Source organism: Astatotilapia calliptera, chromosome 8 (assembly GCF_900246225.1).
Source record: "Astatotilapia calliptera chromosome 8, fAstCal1.2, whole genome shotgun sequence".
In the NCBI taxonomy this organism is placed as follows: Eukaryota; Metazoa; Chordata; class Actinopteri; order Cichliformes; family Cichlidae; genus Astatotilapia; species Astatotilapia calliptera.
The window spans coordinates 6,165,889-6,190,358 of NC_039309.1; the positions used below are offsets into that span (position 1 = coordinate 6,165,889).

At 39.2% G+C, this 24,470-nt stretch overlaps 1 protein-coding gene across 29 annotated transcripts in view; it reads right to left on the reverse strand.

Annotated features, from left to right (window-relative positions):
- Positions 1-7,510: 7,510 nt before the first annotated feature.
- Positions 7,511-24,470, reverse strand: part of ank3b (ankyrin 3b) — a 176,265-nt gene continuing 159,305 nt past the window's right edge. For 17 of the 29 annotated variants that reach the window (XM_026178131.1, XM_026178130.1, XM_026178132.1 and 14 more), the window contains 10 exons: positions 22,980-23,054; positions 21,182-21,313; positions 20,884-21,027; positions 13,948-14,632; positions 13,672-13,864; positions 13,375-13,458; positions 11,789-11,872; positions 11,088-11,339; positions 9,840-9,911; positions 7,511-9,004 (listed from right to left, as the gene is read on the reverse strand). In XM_026178131.1, the coding sequence (XP_026033916.1) occupies positions 9,864-9,911; positions 11,088-11,339; positions 11,789-11,872; positions 13,375-13,458; positions 13,672-13,864; positions 13,948-14,632; positions 20,884-21,027; positions 21,182-21,313; positions 22,980-23,054 (1,697 nt within the window). In that variant the 3' untranslated portion in view covers positions 7,511-9,004; positions 9,840-9,863. Of the gene's footprint in view, positions 9,005-9,839; positions 9,912-10,672; positions 11,340-11,788; positions 11,873-13,374; positions 13,459-13,671; positions 13,865-13,947; positions 16,744-20,883; positions 21,028-21,181; positions 21,314-22,979; positions 23,055-24,470 lie in introns of those variants that run through there. The other 12 variants (XM_026178122.1, XM_026178120.1, XM_026178119.1 and 9 more) reach the window with 9 other exon arrangements.

Sequence of the window (24,470 nt, forward strand, 5' to 3'; positions counted from 1 at the left end):
CGATTTGGTTCATTTTTAAAAATGTGCAATTACTGGAATGTTCCTTTAATACTTGACTAATGACCATTTTCTTCCACTTAGACTAAGACTTAGATTTATTCTGTTTTTCTCACCAGCGCTGGAATATCTGTTAGCGTATTTTTTTAATATGTGCACCACAATTTAAAAAAGTCACCGATTCCAAATTTTACTCAGATACTCAGCTTTCTTAAAAAAAAATCACACAATAAGTATAATATTCAGAATAATCTCAATTAAAAGAAAATAAGCAGAAAACAAACACTTTTAACTCATTATTTACAATTTATTATCATTGCACAGTCATGCACTGTACAACAGTACAATGAAATTGGAGTACTGTCCCACATCAGTGCTAAAAGAAAAGAAAGCAGTAACCACCAATAAATAACACATATGCAGAATAAAATATACTATATGTGCAGAAATTAAAGGTACAGTAGGTGCAGAGATAAAAAAAAAATACATACACAAATATTAAAAGGGGCTCATCAGTTTAACCCAGGGGTGTCAAACATAAGGCCCCAGGGCCATAATTGGCCTGGTGAAGACTCAAATCCAGCCAAGTGGACAGTTTTTAGATCATGTGAAGCAATGTATAGATTTTAAACGTAATACTAAAAAGTATGTTCAGTATTTTCAGTGTTTTCACGTTTTACAGCTTTTCCTATTGATAAAGACGTCCTACCCTCATTGTCATTCATCCTACACCAAAATAATAAACAATTAAATGATAGGAAAGTTACTGTTAGTCACAGTAAACTAACAAAAAACTTTATATTTTATAATTACAGGGCAGTGCAATGAACTATCCATACGTCTTTCTGTCATCATACACATTTATCAAGAGAAGAGAAGAGAATAAAGTTTAGACAATAAAACAACAAAACGATAAAAGTTGAAATGACATAAAAGTAAATTGAATGAATTACTAATTACATACAACTTTAAAATGCTTACTTACTTTTTTGTTAGAAAAAAACAACAGAAAATTGTTATATTCACACACACACACACACACACACACACACACACACACACACACACACACACACACACACACAAACATTTTTTAAATGGGTTACATTTTATTCATTCTTATTTTTACATTAACTACAATTCTAATACTCCAATATATAATGTTGTTTAAAATGCAATATTTTTCTCTGAATCATAGCATCTACTTTAAGTAAATTCTTAAAGTAGATGAAAATGAAAGTACTAAGTACTTAAATGTACTTACATGTACTTATTCTATCCTGCCTCCATTTGGATATGCAAATCAAACAATATAGTTTGATAAATTAGCCTGCTTAGGCTGCTGCCCCCGCGACCCGGTCCCGGACAAAGCGGATGAAAATGGATGGATGGATGGAAATTAGCCTATAGTGGAGAAAAATGCATGCACTGGCATACAATTGGACAGTTTTTTAATATGTTTTTACATCGACACATATTAGATCCATAGGAATTTAATACAGTTAAGAAGAAGCTGAACACCTGACATGATCCTTCATCATCTTTGTTGTTGTTTTTTCCCCTCTTTTGCCAGAGACACAAATAAAAGCTCACTGTTTAAAGACATTTCCAGCTTTGCTCTATTATTGGATTCCTATGGGATCAGATAAGCAGTAAATCTTGAACACTGAAGAACAGACCTGATGTTGAATAGATCAAGAATATACTCGCTCGTCCTCACGTCCCCTCCAGAGACCCCGTGTCCCATTTGGCTGTTGTATAACCTCATATGATAAAGATAACATTTCGGGATGATATCAATAATTAACTCAGATCCGTTATCTCGACTTGCAGTGATGACAGCGATTTCCCACGTCATACCCGTGTCTGTGGGCCCGTCAGGCACACGGGGCCGAAAGTGCACACTGAACATTCAATATTTGCCATTCTGTGTTTTGCATAATACACACGTGACATGCCTGATGAACAGTTAAGTGGGACACAAGAGGAAAAACACCAAGTAAAGTGAGATTTGCTGCAGTTGCATAAAAATGCATAAAGTTTGATAGAAAATTTAATTTAATAAGAATTTGTCCGATATCACAAAGCGGTAGAGTTTTGCTAAACATCCGCGCAGACATAAAGAGACAAAGACGGTGGCTGGATTGTCATTGGCAAATTTGTGCATTAAAAAATCAGGAATGAGAATAACAAGCTCTCAAAATCGATGCAATCACTGAGTCTGTCACATTCTTCATTGGCGCGGGTGTGTACCTCAATGACGCACATGGATGCGCTCACGCAGTTCCTAATACCCACTAACTGCATCTCTCTCAGACACGGGAGGTCTGGACGCTCAAAAGAAAGGTGTGTGTGACGGAGAGATGCAGGTAAATATTAAAGTCCCAGCTAAAACGGAAAAATATCGGGAAGAATGTTCAGTTGGTCCTCTTGGTGCATCTGCTGTACCGTTATATGCAGGATGTCTCACTTCCCTTTACTCTCATCAGTCACTTTATTAGGTAACTTGTTCAACTGTTAGAGGGTATTGCAGCACCCTCTGTCGCACAAGTAAGACATCGCAGCACCTCCTGCCAATTAAAAAAACAAACAAAAAAACAAACAAACCCCGCCCCCAACACGCAACATTCCTGTTGTTCTAATTTGTGATAAACAATAAGGTTTAGATTCTTTAAAGAATGATCAAGCATTATAATCTACAGTGGCCAGAAATAGTTATCAGCTTCTACCCATCATTAGTTTATATAATTACATCACAGTATTTTTAATAACTACTATATTGTAAAATTATTAAGTTTAAGGAGCAACTTCATAATCCTAAAATCTCTAAGAAAAAAATGTTTTCCACCTGTACCTCATCCATGTGACCATTCTCCAACTTCAATTAAAAACATGGTTAAAAACCTTCCTCATATATTATCATTAATTAATTTCACTCTACTCCTTTTGCTGCGAAAGAGTGCTTGACTATGTTTAATACTATGCAATTTCGGGCTTTGGGGCCTGGTAAAATATTATGCATATTTGGATAATTCTTGTCAGTCTTGACTGCTGTGTGGGTCCCGTTGCATTTTTGTGGTTTTATAATGAATTTGCCTACCTGTTTGCACGCCTGATGTGTTAGCCCTGTCACAGGGCAGAGGTTCAGTTATTGCCATGTCTGTGTTAAATTTTTGGCTGTTTAGTCTTGTCTGCTGTGTAGTGGAGCATGGCAGTTGAAAGACTGACATGCTTTTATAGAATTATATTAGAATGTGACAGAATGAATACAACTAAAACCTGACAAATCTGCAGCAACTTGTGTGACACTTTCATGTTATTATGGTCAAAAACCTCTGAGAAATGTTTCCAGCACCTTGTTGAATGTGTGCCAAGAAATATGCTAAATAAAGCTCTGAATTAAATCTAGTCATAGTAAAATGTACAACGATTTCCTTGTACTTTTAGATACAATGAAGTATAGCAGTAATACTGTATTACCTGCTCAGTGCAGTGACCACATATTAAAAGGTGGCAGTGTTGCACCATTGACCAAAAGTATTTCTTCAATTTGAAAATGAAGAAAACACCAGAAGCAACATGGCTCCTTTTCAGTTTGTTCAGACTTTCAAGTTGTTAGTTTGTTGCATGTGTGATAAAGTGTTTATGCAGCTGTAGAAGTTATAAAAATATTCAGAAATGGAAATAAATGCCTCTGTGCTCCATTATGAGTGAAATGGAGGCCGGTCACGGAGAGACTGACAGAAGTTGTGGAGGACGTAACGGAGAAAATGCTGCACACTCCAGGTTTGGAAACACAAGACACCTTTTAAAAGAAATGACTGCTTCAGTAGTGACATTTATCTGGGTGACCTGCCTTCAGCTAGTTTGTTTTTATATGGTTCATACTGAGCAAAAAGTGGAGACATTTTTATTATTGAAACTTCTGTAAGTAAGAGTGACCTTCACTAATGAGGCTTCAGTGAACAGCAGGTGCCTCAACTGAAAGGCCAGATGCATCTTTCAGGTCCTGCATCAAGTCCTTTGATGGATTTTTGTCCTGTTTCTTAAGGACATGACTTTCAGATACTGTTTACCTGCTGGAGATGGTATTTTTAGGCCTTCCATTTCTTCTTTTGTCCTAATTTTTGTGATTCTGTATTTTTTAAAACTTAATTAGTCCTTCCAGATTGAGTTTGGGTGCAAACACTTTTAAGAGCTTTATAGGCTTCGGATCAGTTCTGTATTTGGTTGAATTTTTGGTCTCTGGAGGCTTCATTCACTACTTTTTGACTGTGCTCTTTTGTGTCATACCTTTGCCTACACACAGGTTACACAGCAAAGTGCGAACTGATCTTGAAAAGTAAAATTACTTCATGTCATCCGGTTTCTTTATTTTTAATGAAACTTTTACCTGGATAAATTAAGGATAATGAATGAAAAATAACTCTGTGTAGCTTTTAGTGTCTAAATCGTAAGTAGTAGTAAGTAGTTTTGGGGAAAATAAATAATGCAGTCACATTAACACATTTGGAGAGTTTTTAACTGCACTGTGTGACATTATTTACACCACCCCCATCCCATCCAGCTTTTAAATGGGGGACCTTTTTGCCTTTTAAAAGTAGGACTATTTAATTTACATCCAGAAACACAAATTAATACATGTCAGAAATATAATCGTTTCCTACTTCTTCTTTTTTTTTTGTGATTTCCTCTTTGATATTCCTTTTAGATAAAGTATCACTGTTTGGGTCCAAGTCATTTCATCTGAGTAGCAGATGCATGATGAGACAAGGCCTGACCTATGACAGATTAAAGACAAGTATACAGAGATAGACTCTGAGTTTATCAACAGCAAGCCTTCACAGTTTTACTAAACCCAACAAGCAGAAAAGGGGACCTCAACAACAGTGGAAATGGAGAAGGAAGGAGAGCACCTAGGTGTGCCACCTGCCAACCTAAAGGTACTGTCAACAAAAATACAAAAGGTGGGAGTCAAGATAAAGATATAAACGATGAGCTACTTAAATCAAAGCCAAGAACACCTCGGACAGGAACTCCAGGTATGGATGTTTACAAAGTGAATGGAAAATCTTTCCAAAAAAGATGAAAAATCGTTCTCAGAGAACAGCTACAACAAACAAAAACCAAATACTGAATGCAGTTGTTGCAGAGTTTTTCCAGTACAGATGCATTTTTCTGAAATGTGCACTGACGCATGAAAAAAAAGTGCAGATGTTTGTGAAGTCTGTGGAAAACATCTGAGGCAGACCTTTCTGATGCTGAGAGTACAGAGGGTGAGAGTGATGAGGACTGGAAGAAAAGTGAACAGAGTGATAAAACGGACAGAAAAAACAAAGTCTGAGGGACACAGGAAGAGGGATTTCTCTAGCAAGTCTTTCTTTCTTGAAGCATGCGCAGGAAGGCAAGAAGGATGCAGATATGTGTGGCGTGTGTGGGAAACATTTTGAGACCAAGGAAACCTTGAAGCTTCGCTTGTAAGCTTACCCCAAATAAATGACTGTGAAGTTTGCGGCAAACATTTTGAAGGCCACAAACACACGGAGCTGTACATGAGAACACACACAGGAGAGAAACCATTTGTCTGCACTGTCTGCGGGAAAGCGTTTACTCAAAATGGAAATCTGATGGGGCATATGAGAGGTCCCACTGGGGAGAGACCATGTGTTTGCAGGTTACATCAGTCAGGTCTTACTGTTAGATTTCATTTGAGCATCAAGGCAAACATGCGCAGTTTCAGAGATTAAATGATGTTAACTCTGAAATCCAGTCTTTTTTTTAATTTGGGCTTAAAGTCCTTTTTGTTATAAGATTTCATTTTGAATATTCCAATCAGGTGAAAAATTCACATACATTTAAAAGAGATTAAAATCTCTTTTTCAAGATAGACCTGTCCAAGAGGGCAGCAGAAGTTACAACAACATGTAACAATATAACAAAGAGAAAACCAAAACGCACGCCCCGTTAGCCAAAAATCTCAGACTTGGGATTTTACAAAGTTTTTCTACTGAGATTGGACGATGTCATGGAGCAGATCCACATACCTGCAGTCCAAACCTTTTATAATCAGAATAAAGTTGACAGAAAGACAGCTAAAATGTCTTGTTTCAGATAAGAAGTTAACAGAAGAGCTGCACCAATTCCCAGTATAAGATATGGGTTATTTTGAACTTATTATATTTTGAGAGCTTTGCAGCGCTCTGATGGTTCAGTCCAAATTTTACTGTTTTCATGAACCAATTGTTTGAATCCTAGCTAGATTGTGGGGCAATTACTGGAAATATTAAGAAGTCATATGCAAAATTTGTGTAAAATATTAAGATATTTCTTTTATCCAGCATCATTGTATGTCTTTTAATTATAAAAACAGCTCTGTATGATTTCACAAGTAATACCTTCTTATATAGAGCTTCATATCTTATCTTTTCAGAGTCACTATAAATGAAAATTACAGATATAAATGTATATTTCATTTATAGATAGATCGATCAGTAGTTTTTTATTGTTGAAACATTATTAAAAAAACAAATCTCCAATAATTTTGATAAAAAAGTATAGTTGGTCTAGTTTTTCCAAAAAGAAATGCTGTATTTACATATTTGGAATTCTTGGATGTTCTTTGGTTTTCACTGTACCAAGCGGTTGAAACATGGTAGTCTGCGAAACACAGAATGATATTTTTCAGCGATTTTATTGGTCAAATTCCTCTTTTTCTTCTTCTCTACTCAGTTTTGGGGTCACCACAACAGATCACCTTCAACTCACCCCATCATTAGCGTCCTCCTCTGTTACACCAACCCTCTGCATGTCCCATCAGCTCTTTCTCTTTACCAATGATGGTTCTATCATGCCTTCCCCTTCTCCTCTTCATTTGTCTTTAGCTAACAGTAGCACAGTTTCCACCGGCACCCTGTTAACCCTGACCAATCCAGTATGGAAATCACATTCTTGATGATCTGCATGTTTAATTTATGCCAGATGTTGACATATAACTGAAAAAGTTGCAAAGGTCTTTTTTTATACGTACAATAATTTTTTAAATATATATTTTTATGTCAAATTTGTTAGATGCAGAATGTACGGGGTCACATAACCAGTGTTTAGTTAAGATCATGACTGGGCCATTGTAGGTCACAAGTGGCATGGAAGCATGGACATATAGCCCCCTAAATACCCTTATTCTGCATTTGGTTTAAGACGTGTATACAATTATTATTTTTAACTATTTATATTGTGTAATGTAATGTAGTGTGTAATACTGCCTTTACAAGGAGAATGGGCCACATGTTTAGTGACTGTATTTCATTTATTTGGCATTATTTACTGGTGGACACTAGCATGTGAGGCAAGTATGTTGTGATACACAAAGCTCTTCAGCCTACATCTTCAGGTCTTTTATTGTCTTTTAGTTTCCATGAGGTTTCTTGACGTCTTAAAGACATCGGTATGATTCATGCCAGTATTTCATTGGGCCTGTGCAACCAGAAAGAGAAATCAGACTGACTAGCAGAGGTTCAGTTTAAACACAATTTATTTTTCTGCTTAAATAATTACTTGGATCATCCAGTGTAGGCTATGTTGGTTTGTCATACATGTCGGTACCAGATTTATTATCAACAATGGATGCTTAGGGTGGATTCATATGAAAAAAAAAACAAACAGAAATTCAATTTACACATGAACAGAAAGTCACATTTTTAATAACTGACAGTGATTTGTATGTGATTACAAAGATTTCGATTTGAGTGATGGGGCTAAAAATGAGATTCTCTGTTCTCATGTAAATAGAAGCAAATAAACAGGATAAAAATCATCAACGTAAAAGTCCCCTTTTAAAAACCACAGTAGAACTAAAGGTTTAAATATACACTTCTAGTATGCATGGATTTTTTTTCTTAATGTTAAACACACACACGCGCACACACAGACAAACGCACACACACACAGCGTTGCTAGCGGTCTAGAGCTAACAATGTGCTAGTCTGAAAGATGCATTGGACAGTGTCAGTACTTTCCTGTTGCATAAGAAGGATGCTGTACTATCTCGCCACTAGGATGTGGAGTGTCATTTCATTTGTAAAAAAAAAAGAAAAGAAAAGGAAATTAAATAAAAAACAAAACAGTTATAGATGACAGATGTTTGGGTTACTATGAGTGCTCACACAGACAGAAGTACCATCACACCCTCTCTAAGTTGTATTACAGTGCTTTGAATTAAGAGAAAGAAAGGAAAGCGTTAAAAATAAAGTGACATAACATGCAGCAAAATATCATTTCTCTGAAGAATGTCCCTCGGACAGAGCAGAGTAGCTGTTGTCTTTAAAGAAAATGTCCTCTGTTGAAAATCAAGCATCATTTTTTTTTCTCCATTCGTTTCATTCACATACAGCTTTTTTTGTTCCTTTTTATATTTGGGAAGAGCACGTCAGAAGACACACTCCAGGCTGCACGAAAAGTGTCGACCTCTCAATACAAATGCACTGGCTCTGCAAAGCTTCATCAACTCAAATCAGTGCATAAACAATCTGTGAAGCTACCAATTCTTTTTTTTTTTTAAAGATTTTATACAGTGTCATTTATGTACAACAAAAACACCCAGGTACTATTATATCTCCTTTGTTTTGTTTTATAAAAGAACCACATGGTGCACCCCAATACCGTGAGTGCAGGAGGAAAAAATAAAGCCATACAAGGCGAGTGTCTGAGAGAGTGAAGTCTTTTCCCTCGCTGTTTGTGCCGTCTTTGGTCACAGACGCCTTTCATTTGCCAAAGATTAAAGAAGTTTCCAGCTCACGTCCATGCGTGTCCTTCGGTGTTGTTTTCCAACAGTGAGTGAGTTTGGTGACATGCTCATGCGAAATCAAAGAAAAGTAACGTGTTGTCTTGCTGAAAACCATGCGTTGTAAAGCGAAAGCTTCAGACACGTGTTGGCTCCTGGTTTCATTGGCTCCGGTCTGTTTTTCCTCCCAGGGTCATGTGTGGGGGTCACAGGTGGATGTCCATGGACCTGAGTGTAAAGGAAAGTTTATACTTCAGATTGGTTGTTGTATAAAAAAAGTACTTTTCTGCTTTAGGATTGCAGTTTTAAATATCTTTTTTTGTCTTTCTTGGCCTCGATTGTAATTGTGTTTTTAATTAATTCTCCTGTTTATATGTTTTATTTATTCACTGCACCACCTTGTGGTACAAATTGGAATTACATGAAAGTACCACCTGACACTAGTTCATCTCCAGTATCTGTTCAACACAGTACAAAGAGATTTTGGACATGAAGTCATAAACAATTGTTTGTTCATATCATTTTGATAGCTTTAGTTAACTCTGGAACGTAACAGAAAGTGTCCTACAAAACCTCGCAAGTGATTCGTTTTCATCTTTGTTTACATACAACATAAGGTGATATTTTTTTAAATACTAACTAGAACATAAAACTCACATTTAGATGTCAACTAGCAACTTAAATTATTGCTAGCTTTTAAATCCTTGCAAATATTCTTGTTAATAAGGATCTGCATGGTGCGCTTGACTGTAATGCCTGGGAGTACAACAGCACTGACAATTTTATTCCAGTTGAAAAACTCAGTTGTCTTCCTGATTACATCAGAGTTAAAAGGTAGATGGCTTCATACTCAGCATACAGACATCTGAGTGGTCTTAACTCTAAATTTCAGAATTAAAGTCTTCAGCTAAACATGTCTTTATATACCATACTTTATATTAAGCAAAAAATAGTATATTCTTATTGTATTTACAGAAAACACACATAATTAATCTTTATGGTCTATAGGTGAATATTTGGTAACTTATGGGAGTTTTTAGTGTCTTTATGAGTGGCCTCTTACCAGTTGTAGTTGAGAGCTCTACTGTTAAGAATGACTCTTCCTCCCTGGTTTCTTGTTGGCACCGTCTCCAGGCTTGGCAGAAGGAGATTAAGAAAAGCAGCGAGATTCAGCACAAGACAGGAACAAAAAAAAAAGCAAAACAAAAAGAGAGAGAGAGAGAAAGGAAATATCAGTACTAAACTCAGGCAAGGCATTATCGGTGAGTGTTAATGAAGCACAGTTTGGTTCATCTTCTACATCAGGCAGCATGCTGGAGGAAAGATGAGTTTAAGGAGTGAAAAAATGTTAAAATTACTACATCTGTACATTTGCAAATGAAAGCACACATGCTTAATAGAGAGAATAACGACATTCTATATTAGTTGAATCACTTGATATTAGTAGTTCTCAGACTCGGTCTAGTCTCAACCTAGAGGCTGTAGCTGCTACTGAGGAAACACACACTGCAACCACTGCAAACTGTATTCAGACAGTAAGGTTGCTGTTATGAAATTGTTCTAAACTGCACAGCATTTCATAAACTCACACTCAATTTTTCAAACAGGAAACAGCAAACAAAACCTGAATGTCAAAATAAAGTTTAAGTTGCATGAACATCACAATTTAGTCATTACATTTGACACTTCTGTCATTTTACCATTTTGTATGGATAAACCAATCTTAGCCAAGATCTTCATCTTCTGTTTTTACATGCGTAAACTGATGTGTATTTATAAATCTACTTGAGGTCCCCAGTGACGATGTGGCCATGGCATTTTATCTTTGCTCACCTGCCTCTTGCTTCTCCTGACCAACCTGCTTTGCCCAAATTTTAGCTGGACTTTTAAGTGCTGTTTTTTTTTTTTTTTTTTTTTAAATCACAAACGCTTTTCTGGTCTTAATCGCAGATCAACTGTGCTTCAGGTTCAACTCATAGGACACTTGGGGCAAGAAGGGCCTTGAACCTGAACTAAAACTTATGCTGATGCTTCTAGACCATGTTATCTGTTCAGCAGAAGTTGCCATGGTGATCTAGCCAGGCTAAACATACCTCACTAACCCATTAATCGCGCTTTGTAGTACACCTCCCCTCACTGGAATGCAGTTTACTTTGGTTTATGGCTGCCTTAATGCTGTCAGAATGTGTGTCCTCTGCTCATCTAAAAGGTGATTAAGAGTTTACATTGATTGATTAAGAGTTTACACAAAGCTACAGCTTCATGCAGACACCTCAGCTCACTAAGTCAGGCAGTTTGTTTCGACAGCAACCTCAGCTTTCACTCTTTGAGGCTCCTCCTTGTGGCCGTGTCGGGATCGCTTCCCCTTCTTCTTGCCCTTCCCCCCCGTGGCTCTTGCTGCCGCTCCTGATGAAGAAGCAGTGTCAGCTCCACCTGAGGCTACACCACCACCAACACCTCCCCCACCAGCAGCAGCAGCAGGTTCTTCTGCTGCAATAAATTCGCCTTCATTTTGCCTCCTTTCCTCTGAGCTGAACACTCTGCGTACAACCTTTCTGATCACCTGCAGGGGAAGAAGCATGTTAGCAGGAGGAGGGTGGGGGAGTTGAGAGAAGTGATGCAAAAAAGGATGAGGGAGATATGTAGAGGTGTCGTGTAAAAGTCAATGGGATGGTATGTGATAGGTTTGGTTCATGCATCTAAGAGGTTGTCGGCATCATTGTGACAATGAGGTCCAATCTGAATTCCCCTCCTTGGCCCAAACCCTCAGTTTTGAAGGGTACTGGTCATCTAATCCCTCTAGTCTGTACATGGACAGCAAACTGGAGGGTGAGATAACCAATCAATCACAAACCAAGGGCGTATGGCCAAAGGGGAAACAAATCGAGCTCACATAACAGATTTGTGCCTTCCATGGTTCATCGTTTTCCCTATTAAATTTTACTGTGGCTGTACATGGCATATACATGTGGTGTAAGACAAGAAAAGCAATGGAGGAGAAAGACTGGTTACTTTTCTGGTGACCAGATTCCCATCTTCATCTATGAACTGCTCCTCTGTCACAGAGTCTCCAGGAATGTTTCTGGCCTCCTCTCCCTGGGGTGAAAGTTTTTATTTGGATGGAAAAGTGAGAAAGAAATGAGGAAGGTAAAGGTGCAGGTAGGGTTAGCTCCAAGACTGTTATTCATCAAATAAATAAAGAAGCATTTCCAAACAGCCCACAAATCACAATGGATGCAAAACCAGGGTATTTGCCCTAGAACATATTTATCATATAAAGTGGAAAGGTGAGTATTTAGATCGGCAGGTTTATTAAATAATGTAATGTAATACTGCATCCTGCTGTCGCAACACGTCCAAACTTCAAAACCGCAGCAAAAGCACTGGAAACACCAAATGCTGTTTAAAAGACATTTATAATATAGAAATACGGAAAGAATACAATAAAAGTGTTTCTTTTAAACAAAGCTTCAGAAGGATGTGTCCATAGATGGAAAAATAAAAGTTCAGGCGAAACCCCGTTCAAAAACCATACAAATGCATCTTATTATCACCTCAAAATGAACCTTGATAGAGCCAGAGATTGTAACAAAACAATAAAGAATATAGAATATAACTGGTATCTACTGGTGTCGAGCCAGTTCGGCCTTTTGTGGAGGGTGTGAAGAGGTTGTGTTGAATGCTGAATGATGGCTGGAGTACTTTCAGTGGAAACAGGATGCACCAGAGCTCAATTTTCATTGTCACAGCAAAGTCTGTGAATACTGTACATGTTATATTCTTGCTTTAGTTTAGTTTTTTTATTCCTATTAAATTTATAAGATCTTCAAGCAGACTTTTTCCACTTTGGAAATGTGTTCCAACATGGGCAGCGTTTCAATTAGGCAAAAATCGCCACAGTTTATTTAATTTCAGCTATCCTAAGTAAATATATGCTGCTTTAATCTTGTTAATTTGTATCAAAGCTTCACTTAGGGCTTTATGAATCTATTTTCTGATTTTTATTTTATTTTTTTACACTAAGCAATTAACTGATGACTCCCTGGAAACACTTAGCACTTAGCATCAATAATTAAAATATCTATTAGTTGCTTCTAGCTGAAAAGAAGCTTAAATCAAAGGCCACCTTTTCTTCCCCCCTCAGAAGAAGTTTGGCACATTCCTTTTATTCGGTAAATTAAATATATATGGTAAAGCACAACCAACAATCCACCAGCCAGGTAGAAGAGCACAAGCAAGGCAAGCAAGCAATTAGAACTTAATACTATAGCAAAGCTAAACATATAAACAGCTGTAGTCAAGTTTCTATTTCAATTTAGAGAAAATTTAGAACTCCTCTTTGGGTCATATGTTAATCTAAAAAAATGTCTCTTTGTTTCCTCGCACATATCCCGTCTCCAGTTATCTTTTAAAGTTACTATAGCTGCACACACATTCCACTCCATGTTAACAAACTTGCACAAAAACACTGTTACTGTCATGCTCAGCACACATAGCAAATAGCTTCTGTTCAGTCTCTCTGGTATCACTCTTCTTCACACGCTATCGGTCCACTGCACTCTGCTTCAACATGTCTCTGCACACCAGGCCTAACAGACCTTGAGTACAACCCGTCTGCGTATCACCCTGGTAGTGACAGTGGTCTCCTCATCAGAGTCGGACTCCTTCTCTCTAACACTCTCCTGATGAAGGCAGCCCAGCAGCAGAGTAATGTCAACGAGGCCAGAGTGTGTGGGATTCATATGGAAAGTTAACATATGACAGAAGAATTGGGCTAATCTCAGAGGTTAAATATTTTAAGCCCACATAACAACAGAAGGAGAATAATATAATATACAGTTAAAGACTTTTTCAAGGCTTCAAGACAAGATTCTCTGTGAAGGACCGATTCCCACCTGGACTTTGTGCTGGGACCTGTTGCCTCCGTCCTTGTCTCCTCTGCTTGGTCCCGCTGTGCTGCTGTCCTCCTGGGATTCCTTCCTCCTGGGCACCTTTTCCATCCCTTCCCTGGCTGCTTCAGTCTGACCTCCATTCTGTTTGTTGGTCTGAACCTGGGGCTCCTCTAGCGAATCAGCTAGACTGTCGGGGCTGGACGAGTTAAAGAGATTTAGGACAATACACCTGGGAGCAGAAAGACGTGACAATGAATTTCAAATAAAATCAAGTCCTACCTGCCCTTCTCAGAGCCCGGGCTGGGGCCAGGGGCTGCTGACTCCCCGATTGCGCCAGACGTCTCACTGCTCCTGCCTGGAACTGAATAAATGTCTTTTTCTGCTTTCCGTACTTGCTCAAGGATGGCATTCACAAGCTCCTCTGACACCTCCTCTTCCTCCATGCCCTCTTCCAGCTTTAAATCCTCCAGCAGACTCTGCAACCTCTCCTGCGTCATTTCCTCCTCCTCTTCTTCCTCCACTCCATTTCCAAGACCAGTGTCTGCGGTAGCCTTCTCTTTTACGGCCCCTCCCTGACTCTCCAAAACAAGATGGTCTCCTGCTTTTACTTCTTCTGTCTCCTTTCCTGATTGCTCTACCAACCGTCTGTCATTATCTGGCCTCTCTACACACACCAATCCTGTTTTTTCTTCAGTAAACATCTCAGTTTCTGTATCTTCAGGCCCAGCAATAGGTAGCTCTGTGGCAGTGGAGCCTGGACCCGGGGCCACTGTGAGGGGGTCGCTGCTGGAGGTGCTGGTGGTCTGAGTGAGAGAGAGGTCGCTAGGTCTAGTAAGCATGGACTTGTTATGGGACTCTACTAAAGGATCGCCCTCGCTAAAGAAGTCGTCTGAGCGCAGTGGGGTTGGGGGCACGTAGTTGAGGTCTGAGGGGGTTTGGAGCTCCAGATCTATATTGTCGTAGCCTGGGTGGATTGTAGGAGTACAGGATTAGAGGATACGAGGATTGAAGAGGGGGTAAAGATAAAAAAAAAAAAAAAAAGGGGTTGGAAGAGGGAGGGAAGGAGAAGTAAAGTGATGGAGGTGATGAAATGAGAAACATTTGAAACATTTAAGGGTAGCATCTGTTCAAAAGTCACAAGTGTAAGTGATTAAGGAGCAGAATAAGATGTAAACACAACTTTACATATTATAAAGTTATTTGTCGGTTTACACCCAGTGGTAACTTCCTGGGAACTGCACCTCTAGATTCTGCTTGTGGTATTTGTGCATTTGGTGGGTGAATTTTAGTATTCAGAAATATATTAAATTGAAATAAGAAAAAAAATACGTAATGCCATTACCTTTAAAGACTATGGAGGCAAAGTATTACATCCGTATTTAATCTCAAATCACATACACATAGAGCAGACATGGAGCAATATTTACAGTGGAATTTGCCGGCTGAATGGGAGCCGCTGCTCCTTTAAGCTATAATTTAATCTTTGTGAACTGCTCAGAAACACATCTGGCTCTTTAGATGCTACACACACCTATACACATCTACAAAGGTCACAGTGTGCTTTCAGCTGATTTCTTGCGACATAATTTTACAACTACAAATTTAATTAGGACATACAGTTTGGAAATAAAAAGGATAAACACCCACATTGTTGTTAAGAGAGGCCTGCCCTTCATGTCTCTTCTGAAAAAAAAAACAGGCCATTCATCAGGTGTTCAGCTACTTTAAATGCACGATGTGTTGAGGATAGTTTGCACAATCGGTGTCCAGAGTGAGTTCATTAATCTACTTCTTCACTTAGAGGAAACATCTCTCCTGCTTTGTACATCATGCCATCTAAGACAGATATTTCTACACTTTTGTGGCTCTGGCTGCATTTCTCTCCGAATGTGTTGTGCCAGTACTGGATTGCTTCTTGCAGAACAAACCAGAGTTCAAACCAGACTCTGGAATTTATTCCTGTGGATAAATGATAACGCTATTCCAGTTGTACTCGATCTGTAATATATACGAACATCAGAATTGTTGTGTTTAAATTTTGTTCTGCCGCCTCTAGAAGTAGAAAAATAATCAATAATTTCAAGTACTTTTAAATGACTTTTGAACCAGCCCTACCGAGTAGACATGACCACATCAAAAAGTGGTGGAAACAGAAATACACAAAATATAAAAATAAAACCAAAAACCTGGCATATACTGTTTATGTAGCCTAAAATTGGCACTTGAGTTTTCTTTTTAAACCTACGTAGCCTTAGACCCAGCCTCACTCAAATAAATGCAACATTAGTGAAGTTAGTGAGGCGGGAGACTTTAAAACAAGCTGGACTTCATTTTCAGTAATTAGGTCAGTTTATGAGCAAAAGCTTGAGAAGAGTTCAGGTAGCTTAGTTGTGCTGGTTCAAACAAAAGGCAGTGAGAAGCACACAGGCCTCTAAATGTAAACCTCAGGAACTGAACGATCTTGCCTGAAGTAAGGAGGAACACCAGGAGGGAGGGGAGAGGATGGGGGAGATGGGGGAGGTGGAGATAGAGGATGGCGATTTTGAGGTGGAGAAGAGGATGAAGAGCAAGGACAGAGAGGAGGTGTAGAAGAGGGAGGAAGTAAAGGTGGAGAGGAAGCACATATTAAAGATGGGGAAGGAGAAGAAGGGACAGTAGTAGCTGATAAGGTGCGAGGAGAGGCACAAGGGAGAGAAGACTCAGCAGATGTAGGAGAGGCAGAATGAGGAGGCGGTAAAAGGTGAAGAGTTGGGAGTGAGGAAGAAAGAGGAGGAAGGGGCTTGGAGAGGGCCGAGGGCGGAAAGTGAGGAGAGAAGAAAGAAGGGCAGCTAAAAGGACTTTGAGGGGAGGAGGGAAGAGGAGGGGAATAAGGCAGAGTGAAGAAGTGAGGGAGAACAGGGGCCACAGGCAGGAGGTAAACAGGAGGTGTGGAAGGGGGAGATGGGAAGAAAAAGACAGAGGAGGAAGAGAAAGTGTTGATATGTGTGGTTTGAACGGGTGGAGCGGAAGAAGAAAGGGAGGTGGTGTGCAGAGGGGAAGGCTGAGGCATTTGAGGACTTCTAAGACATTTTGGAGCTGTTGCAATTAGCAAGGTTCACAAGACAGAACAAAAGGCACAGAACAAATGTTAGACAAAAACTGGTTAGAAGACAGAACAAGGCATGTAAAAATAAAACAGGTCAAACACACTGACAATGAAGTGAAAATGTGACTGATGAAGGCTTAAAATCTACGAAGCTGCAGAAGCGAAGAGATTGAGCGTAGGACTCATCGGGTTGCTCATCTCAGCTGATAAGCAAGAAGAGGCACCATAGTCAGCAGGAGTATCATCTCTTTGGACCCTTCACCCCAGGGTAGTCAAATAATTTCAATAATTTTATCATTTTTTTGCTGGAAAACTGAGATTTTACAGTCTAGGTTTAAAGAGGAGGAGATGTTTATGAAAAGAGAAAGGGCAAATGCTTGGAAATACTAAAAGTCTAGACTATAATTTCCAAGTTCTAATACTAAAGTATGCGGTTTTGTGACCCTGTCCATAAAACCTGCATGTGCTGTTCTGTAGATCGCTCCATGAAAGTCCCATCCTTACCATGTGCACTTGTGCCTCTGTGATGCGCACTGAATCTCCTCCAGTCTATCATAAAAATGAGTCTATCTCAAATCATTTAGGCAAAATGACTAAAGTTGCATCTCTCCTCACCAAATCAGATGAGGAGAGATGGTGATTTTGTTATTTCTTCCTTTTTAATCCACTATTTGCTGGTGAAACATGGCTTCCTCGAAGTTCCCCCATCAGAACTCGTCATCCTTCTAAGACATCTAAAGGATGCCTGATCCTGTTCCCCAGGATCAATCTCACATCTGTGGTGAATCTTTTAATGTGAGCAGCCGACGCATTGCCAGCATTTATGCGTGTGCGTGGTGCAGTATGTCTTAATTACCTTGTGGTTGTGTCATATTTTTGGGGGGAGGCAAATACATTAGCTACTCAAGTTTTTCCTGTTCTTTGTACATTCATACCTGCTCTTTTGTCTCTAGATTGTTGGTGAAAAACTCTCATCACCAATGATGTTAAACTCAAACGGTCATGTAGGCTCAATCTGCAAGTTTGAGGTTCATGCTGAAATCACAGTCAGCGGTCAGAACGACTTTCATGGAGCGATCTAAAAATGGCAGCCAGTTGAAAGCGGTCTGGTGGTGCACAAGGACGGGATGTCGAAATCTGATTAAATTCAGATCAAGTATGGTTTCTGGACAAAGTTGCAGAACCTGATAACACCTCACATCAGATTTCTTACTAAAAGGAAATTACACAGTATGTCACAATGTTTAGACTGTTTCATGGAAAAAGATCCTGAATGTTTCACATCGAAAAGTTCAGAAGAAAGGCCATGATTCACATTTGCCAAACCAAACAATAACTTCTCAACCTTACAGTGATTTTTTTAAGACTTGATAGTCTTTAAGGTTTGGTTTGGCAAATGTACACTGGGTTAAATGAGCTTTACTGTTAAGAGACTCCCCTGGAGCACTTCTATGCCATGGATAAGAGCGTCTGAAATGGGCCTTGACAGCAATTAGCTCTCAGTGTCATCCAGCTTGCGCAGAGGCTGACAAGAGCGATCTTAAACTCTCACCAAAGAGCTGTAAGATTGCTATGTTCCTCCACAACCTGTAGAAAGCTGTTAGTAATGACAGACTGTGCTGTTCTAGTCTTATTCTACTCAACTGCAAGGGTGGGAGCAGAAGCTATGACTGGATCCTGAAGCTGCTGAGGTTAGCAAAAGGTAGCCATTGGTGGGAAGTAGCTGATTAGTGCTGCTCAGTAGACAAGGGCATTTGCTGTGGAAATTAGTCACTCAGAAGCAAGAGGAAGAGGAGGATGAAGAGGCAGGGAGTCTGCTGGTCTCAAAGCAGAGGAAGCTACAGTGGAGCGTAGAGGCTGGAGGCTCGGAGGAACCAGGAGATGACAGGTATCACACATAGCTAACAGCAGTGACACAGAAGCATTAGTATACACTGTACACTTTGAAAAAAGGCGTTTCATTTTCAACTCATCTGTGAGTGCCGTGTGGAACAGAGCACATCCAGATCAAAATGTGCAAGTCATCAAAAAAAAAAAAAACCCACTTCTGGATGTGTTGAAAAGGCTTCGCCCATTTAAAGAGTGTTAGAAGTGTATTAATGTGAGTCAACAACAACACAGCAGGCAGCCCTTCACACAAAGCCATAGCCATGCATTTTGTTAATCTACTTAAGTCGGTTCCCCAAGAAATCATCTTTGCAAAAAGATCACCTCAGCTCTGTTGTTATTCAAGGTAACAGCCGATCCTTGTGTTAAGATGACTTCAAGAAAACCTAATTAGACAGACTGGAAATGAGACCATTTCAGAATTTTGTTTTAAAGTGCCAAAGCAGACTCTAAACTCGTCTACTGAATCCAGAGAAGAGCTTATTTGGCTTTACTTAGTGCGTGTTATCTGCTTTTTTTCTTGAAGAAGTAAAGAACAGTAGTGGAAAGATTAATTTTATTCCATTCATAGCAATGGTTCTGTAAAATCCATGGTAAAAAGTTGGCATTGGATTTGGCGGCAGAAGTTAATAATTAGTCATCATTACTCATGTTCCTTAAATAAAAACTGGCAGTCGGTTAATAGAGCTGCAGTAATAGCCAGGGACAAAAGACAGGCTAGAGAAATAAAAAAGCATTATTACTGCTGAATATAATTGTGCTGTTTAATATTGTTATTGACTTTTACATGCTTCTCTTTTCAGTCCTTTGATACTATGTGGCGGTTGTTGAGTTGTCAAACGGATTGGGTGTCTTGAGCCTGCAGTGCTGCTCCCCGTATCCATCCCTTGACTCTACCCTTGTTTTATGAAGCTTATGCTTAGGTTCAATAAGGAAGATCTGTAATCACTCATCTGCATTCCTGGGTGTTCAGCTTTTTTTCTGTTTACATGTTTACGCTTTCCCACACTGTCAATCTCAGTACTGACATCATTTCTCTAGTTCGATCATTTTCTTGTCATCCTACCTTTTAGACTCTCTTTCATGCAACCCACCACCTCCCCATCTCCACCGCAGTCAGAGCTCTATTTAAGCCTTAGTCTTCATCTTCACTACCATCAGTGTCTAGACTCCAGGGGGTCCTGTCCTAAATCCATCACCGCTGGGATTTTCTTCTGCTATGATGGGTCATCAGAGTCTAATCACCAAATACATGAATTTCTCCATCTCAATAAATCATGTTAAATTCTTCCAAGTAATCTCTCCTTATTGAAATTTAGTTATCTAAAGATATATTAACAGTGTGTTTTAACTGTGGAAAACAGTCAAATTTATATAAAAAATAAAGCATTTTCATTTGAAATGTATTTGAGAACATATCTGCAATGTGAGGAGGGAAACAGCACATTGTGGTAAAAGTTCTGAAATGGCCTTCAATGTGTCTGTCAGAGTCACAAACTGCTGCCATACTTCATTTTCATACAAGAGGAAAGAGAGAAATACAGAAGAGGGAGAGAAAAGGGTCTGCCATAGTGCTTAAAGCAAGCATGCCATTGTTAAAAATTGGTTGTTATGATTATGTTTTCATGTTTTCTCATGTCATGGCTGTGTTTAATTAATAAAAACACACATAAACATAACTATTGTTAAACCAAATTACAAAGCAGTGCCCTGCCCCATCTGAAAAAATCATTTCAAGATTTCAAGAAAATGCATTTATCAGCGGGGACAGAGGCGGCATTCATTTCCTTCATCATGCTTTTGTACATCTGACAAAAACAATGAAACATACTAAAAGTTTCATGCACCCAAAAATGGTACAGAGTTTCCTGCGCTTAATTAAAATCAATAATATGGGAACGAATTTCTATCAATCTGTCACTTGTCATTACAGTTCCAAAGACTGAGTGCTATGAACGAATTGCACTGGCCTGTGTTGGTGAACGAACAAGCTGACTGCTCAATAAACACGGCTCCAGTGCGTTTACTACCTGACGGTCCATTATCTGACATGAACTCAATGAACCTGCTGGAGCGTTCATTCACTTTGGTCATTAACTTCCACAGTTTAGTCAAGCCTGATTGGTTCAATATTTATTTACGCAGTCATGTCCGACTGCCTCTGGCTGAGAGAGGTGGTGAAGAAGGGTGAAGGGATAGACTGAGAGATAGACTGAGTTCAGCTAGGGTGGGCTACACTTTACCATCGGACTGATCCGGGAATACTGCGTTATCATCGGCAAAGCAGCGTGTGCCTGAAATGTTACCGTAGTCAAATATGGGCCCTTCCAGCAAAGTCACAATATCCAACCGATTGATCTTAGTCAGCACCGCGGTTAAAGCATCCGCTGGGGAGGAGAGAGACAGGAATTGATTCATAAGGTGATGTTGTGGCATCGCAAACATTGATAATGTCCTTTTATTGATTCGTTTTATCATAAACCAGCAACTGAAATATATATGAGTATGAAATACAGCAGCCATATCTACTTCTGTACTTACTTGTGGCATTTTTACCGTCCCTGTGCACCCATTTCTTTAGGAGCATGAAGCTCTGTGCCGTCAGGGAATTGGGGTTTTCCACTCTGATCAAGTTGATCTCATCCACAGAGAAATCCAGCTCCCTGGCCAGCTCTGTAACAGCAGCATATAGATAGCTGAATTGCAGGGCTGGAGTTCCACAACAGGACATTTCTGCAGCACCATTATTGACCACCAAAGTTACATGTTTTGTTTTATCTGATCTTTCAGCCATCCATTCCCATGAGAGAAATTCAAACATGTTGAGGATGTTGAGTGCCATTAATTATATATATATTTTTTAAATTGAGCTATTGCTCTCTTTCTTGTTCTCTCTTTTTAACCAGTCAGCATTCAAGCTATGCACAACATCATCCATGTCAAGCTGACACAACGTGTTGTTGGCTTTCTGGAGAACTGCCTGCAAGCATGATGCCACTGCCATTCCCAGCATTTACACCTGTGGTATGAATGTGGGTGGTGTGCTTCTGTTGCTCTGCAGTTTTGCTGCACCTGATGCCATCAGTGCCATGCATCGCTTCCTTCTTTTTTGTAAAGTTAAATCATTGTGAGACAATAGCTGATCATTTCACTTTATCACTATTTACTGGCATGCATGCCAAAGCCTGCTCAAACATGACTGGAACTCATACTACAAACAGAAAGCAGACAGAAAACGTGTCCCTAGCTTCCAGATCTGGCATGTTCATATGAAGATATCTGTTTATAGAGATTGCTCTCCAGTTGATAAATCTGACAGTATCATGCCTAACAAAGGGAAATGTGTAGAAATGCAAAAACAAATGCAGCAACAGTATTTAGCTAGAAAATGCGTGTGGCGAAAGTGGCATTTTGAATTAGTTTTCATGTTTGCACCACTTACATCTGATCTGGGCCCATGTTACAGGTTACACTTGATTGCCTACAAAGCAGGAGGTGAGGGATGTGCTGATGCACTGATTAAACTGCAGCACCGAAATGAATTACTGCCAAACAATGTGTCAGACACAGTCTGCAGCTAATGAAGGACTAGAATCACGACTCTAAATCTAAACCCACGAGAAACTAATGTTCAGCAGGTCTGATGGTTCACTGCAGCTCTGCAATTGGAACACACATTAAATATGGATTAGATTCCTTCTCTCAGCTGGGCACTCATTCAGCGGACATACGTTTGCAGTGCATTCACAGCCAGTCGTACAAATGCTGGTAGGCGTGGGGAAAGTGCTGCAGTGCAGGCGGCCGCAGGGGCCACGCCCTAATCGCTGCTCAAGTAAAATATACACCTGCTATTCCTCTAAAGATACACTCAAATATAAAGATGTATCAAAGCTTTATGCTCCTTAAAATCAATGAAGCTTTTATTGCTTTATATATTTTCTTCACCGTTTCAAATCCTAGTATCTCCTACATGTATTCAGCAGTTAAGTATCTTCAAAATTTGAAAAACATCCAAACATGAGAAGTTTTTTAGTTATTTTTTGTTATATGCTATGTACCGATGATGCTGTAGTATTATGTGGCTATAAATATCACTGCAGTACTGCTCAGTTGAGACATTTTTACAGTATACGTCCACCAGGTGGCAACAAACCCTTAAAAACTGACACATAAGAGTCCGTTTCAGTCCAGATCATTCCTTCAGCCTTAAAAATTCTCACATTTTATGATAATCATTTTTCTTACATCACTTTGTGGTTCTGTTTGGCTTAATTTTTACACAATGTGAAAGTAAACAAACAAACAAACAAACAAAAAACGGAGATGTGTTCAAACTCACCAGTCCAACTGAGTCCAAGGTGGTCAGCTACTATCGCCATGCGGAGGTCTGTTCTCTCACAGGGACTGTGAGGGCCTGTGCGAGGAAGCAAGGAAGGGTAGGGTACAAACAGTTAGTGTTATGTAATGACAGAAATTTCCAAATGAATCACATGTGGTTCTCAGTGAGAGACACACACAGAGACTCAGAGAATGTAATGAAAGAAACAGATTGGGATTGTGAACTTTAAGTTTGTCTGTTTTGGACCTTTCACCTTGATGTAACCTGCTAAATAACTACTTAATGAACATTTGTTTTTAATGCAGTGTTTATATTAAACCAAACAAAGAAAGACCAACTTTAGCTCACTGTCCCATGTCCCACTTATAAGAAAAAAAGAGATGTTCTGGCCTGACAAACCTCAACGTTCTGTTAAGAAACTAAATGCTTATTTAGGATTTTTTCTGTTCTTTTGATGAAAACTGGATGAGAAGGAATCCAATACTATCTGTCTGTTTGGTATTAATTTACTCAAAGTCCATGGTTTACTTAGCTTAACACAAAACCTACCACAATTGCTGAAGCTCTCCAATGAGATGTTTTAAGGGCTATATTCTACAGCTTTTTCATTTCATTTCCAGACCTTGTGTGGGCCTCCACATCATCTGTACCCAGGGATGGGAAACATTTGCACAGTTTTGATTATGCAACCATTAAAAGAAGTAACTCTAATGATATCTACATTTAAAAAGAAGTATTAAAACGTACAACTATAATGAAGCATTAATTGATTACATTTTGATCAGTTCTTTAAAATATGACAACTGACCAATTAGATGCACCCTTCATTCCAACCCGTCGTGGCAGATGGCTCCTCCTCACTGAGCCTGCTTCTACTCTGAGGTTTCTTTCTGGCAAAAGGGAGTTTTACCTTCCCACTGTTGCCAAATGCTTTTTCATAGGGGGTCGGCTGATTGTTGGGATTTTCTCTGTATTGCTGTAGAGTCTTTACCTTACTATGCAAAGTGCATTGAGGCAAATTCAACTTTGAACCAATCAAATTTCTTTTTGCGAGGACAGAAGACGCTCCTTGCTGGCCATTAGAAGGAATGCAGGTGTCAAGCCCTTCCACACTGACAATACTTTGCAGACCTGTTCTTTTATATTAAATCTATTTTCTTTAGTTCAGTGTGCTAAATATTAGGTCTTAATGTAACGGAATCATTATATTAACTACTTTTAGGCTTACGGGTGGCTGATAACATCAAGGGGAATCAAAGATTTGAGAATCTGTGAGGCCAGAAAAATCATCAATGACATTTTTACACTAATAAGTTTGATATTTAGTAGTATTAGTTTCTGTAATTAGAGTTCAGAGTATCACATAACTAACCACAAACAATCTACCATCAAGCAACATTCCCACTCACTGATAAAAACAATTCATAGCTTAAACTTGAAATCAAAAGCAATCTAGCTACGACAAAGTGCCAGTGGCTGACTACACTGACA